The 2,531-nt window shown below is 44.6% G+C and overlaps 1 protein-coding gene across 1 annotated transcript; it reads left to right on the top strand.

Annotated features, from left to right (window-relative positions):
• Positions 1 to 392: 392 nt before the first annotated feature.
• LOC126719677 (uncharacterized) lies at positions 393 to 1,698 on the top strand. The gene is made up of 3 exons (XM_050422207.1): positions 393 to 530; positions 699 to 1,407; positions 1,523 to 1,698. Exons 1-3 carry the CDS (start codon positions 393 to 395, stop codon positions 1,696 to 1,698), a joined length of 1,023 nt encoding a protein of 340 aa, XP_050278164.1.
• Positions 1,699 to 2,531: the final 833 nt, after the last annotated feature.

Below are 2,531 nucleotides of genomic sequence, written 5' to 3'. Positions count from 1 at the left end.
CAGTCCTAGAGTGCCCAGTGCCCTCGAAGTTTTGCCTACCACAGCTTGAACCATTTGACGGGTTGAAGGATCCTTTGGATCACCTTAACACCTTCAAAACAACTCTGGGTCTTTAGTAGCCCTTTGACGAGATATTATGCCGTTCCTTCCCAACTACCCTCAAAAAAGCTGCAAGGGAATGGTTCATGAAGTCACCAACTTCGTCCATCGATGACTTCGAGTAGCTGAGCAGCTCTTTCTTACGCCACTTCGTAGGAGGACAACGCCCAAAAAGGTCAGCAGACCACCTGCTTACAATTAAATACGGAGAAAAGGAGACCTTGAGGTCATACGTGAAGCATTTTACTCGAGAAACGTTAGAGGTGGACGAAGCGGATGACAAAGTACAACTGATGGCCTTTAAAGCCGGGTTGAAGTCCAGGCAGTTTATGGTCTTGCTCGTGAAGAATCCCCCACGGATGATGGTGGAAATGCTTTTGAAGGCTCAGAAGTACATGAACGTTGAGGATGCTCTAGCAGCAATCAAAGAGGTAGAAAAGCCTAATGAGAGGGAAAGAAAGGGAGACGATCGGAAATGACGAGAAAGGGAGTGGGCAGATCGTCAATATATTGACAAGAACAAGAGGAAAGATGATAAAACCCCTCGGACAGTAAAATTCACTCCTTTAATTATGCCTGTTGATAAAATTCTGGCACAGATTAAAGACGAGCACTACCTCAAGTCGCCATGGCCATTACACTCGTCGTCTAATGTTCATGACAAGAGGAAATACTGTCGTTTCCATAAAGATCATGACCATTACACAGAAGATTGCAGAAACCTGAAGGAGCAGATAGAGGAACTCATACGAAGAGGGAAGTTGCAAAAATTTGTAAAGAAGGGAGATTCCAATAGGCCTAGGGACGATAGCAGGGACAAGCTGGAAGCCTCTTCAAGAGATGAAGACCACAAGCCACATCATCAGCAGAATGAAATAGGAGAAATAAAGATGATCACAAGAGGGCCATCCACAAAGGGGTCGTTCAGATCCCTCAAGAAGTCATACCAGAAGCAGGTCAATAGCATTCATAGGATACCACCCCTAAAGCAAAGACGAACGGACAGGGATATCCTATTCTCAAAGGAAGATGCCAAAGGAGTGAAGCAGCCACATGACAATCCCCTTGTTATCATGCTTATGATAGAAAGGTTCAACACTAGGAGAATCCTTATAGACAACAACAACTTTGTAGACATTATCTACCTTTCTACTTTTCAACAGTTGAAGGTGGCCCCCGAAAGGTTGCATCCATTTGACTCCTCACTTGTCAGCTTCAGTGGAGACAAAGTGTATCCCAAAGGCATAGTGATGCTGATAGTCACAGTAGGGGCCGAAACAATTGACTCGTCAACTAAACTTCCTAGTGGTAGACTATCCCTCCTCTTACAATGTGATCATCGGGAGCCCCACACTTAATCGTTGAAAAGCAGCCACATCCACCTATTGTCTTAAGGTAAAATTCCCAATGGAAAATGGTGTAGACGAGGCAAAAGGAGATCAAGTGTTGGCTAGGGAATGCTACCAAGCGGTGTTAGCTACAAAGGAGAACCATACGTGGATGATTGAGAAGAAAGAAGAAGAGAAGGTGGAAGCCCTAGAGACTGTGGAGCTGGTAGATGGAGAACCAATAAAGACGACTAGGATGGAACAATCCTGAGTCTTGAGATAAGGACGAGGCTAGTCCAATTCCTCAAAAAGAACATGGACATCTTCACATGGAGCCACGAGGACATGCCAGACATATCCACAAAGGTCATCTGACATAGGTTGAATGTGGACCCTGAGAAAAAGCCCGTCTAGCAGAGATGATGAGTCTTTGCTCTAGAATGAAGCCAAGTTATCACAAATGAGGTCAACATGCTGTTAGTAGCTAATTTTATTCGGGAGGTCTACTACCCCGATTGGCTCGCCAATATCGTCCTGGTAAAGAAAGCAAATGGGAAATGGAGGATGTATGTAGACTTCATGGACTTAAACAAAGCTTGCCCGAAGGACAGTTTCTCTCTACCAAGGATAGATCAGCTAGTGGATTCCACGGAAGGACATAAGCTACTGACGTTCTTGGATGCATTCTCAGGATACAATCAAATAAAAATGGCCGAAGAAGACCAGGAGAAAATTGTCTTCGTCATGAGCTAAGGGCTTTACTATTACAAGGTAAATGCCCTTCGGACTGAAGAACGCAAGAGCAACCTACTAGAGCTTAGTAAACAAAATGTTTAGCAACCAAATTGGGAGGAACATGGAAGTGTATGTAGATGACATGCTTATCAAGAGTAAGGAAGAGTCTCCTCACCTAGACGATCTCCAAGAGACGTTCATCACACTTAGGTAGTACCAAATGAAGTTGAACCCTAGTAAGTGCTCTTTTGGGGTAGCATTAGGGAAGTTTCTAGGGTTCATGGTGTCGCAAAGAGGGATAGAAGCAAACCCATAGAAGGTGCGGGCCATACTTGACATGACGTCGTCTAAGACCGTGAAAGAAGTCCA

Source organism: Quercus robur, chromosome 3, assembly GCF_932294415.1.
Source record: "Quercus robur chromosome 3, dhQueRobu3.1, whole genome shotgun sequence".
NCBI classification, from domain to species: domain Eukaryota; kingdom Viridiplantae; phylum Streptophyta; class Magnoliopsida; order Fagales; family Fagaceae; genus Quercus; species Quercus robur.
Note: the sequence above shows the minus strand (reverse complement) of the source record. Positions and strands in the feature narration are given on the sequence as shown.

Bases quoted from the DNA above. Each gene is read 5' to 3' on its own strand.
- LOC126719677 (XM_050422207.1), top strand. From the start codon at position 393: ATGGCCTTTAAAGCCGGGTTGAAGTCCAGGCAGTTTATGGTCTTGCTC. The intron at 531-698 runs GTAGAAAAGCCT...ATTCTGGCACAG, and splicing joins CTCTAGCAGCAATCAAAGAG to ATTAAAGACGAGCACTACCT. The intron at 1,408-1,522 runs GTAGACTATCCC...AAAATGGTGTAG, and splicing joins GTCAACTAAACTTCCTAGTG to ACGAGGCAAAAGGAGATCAA.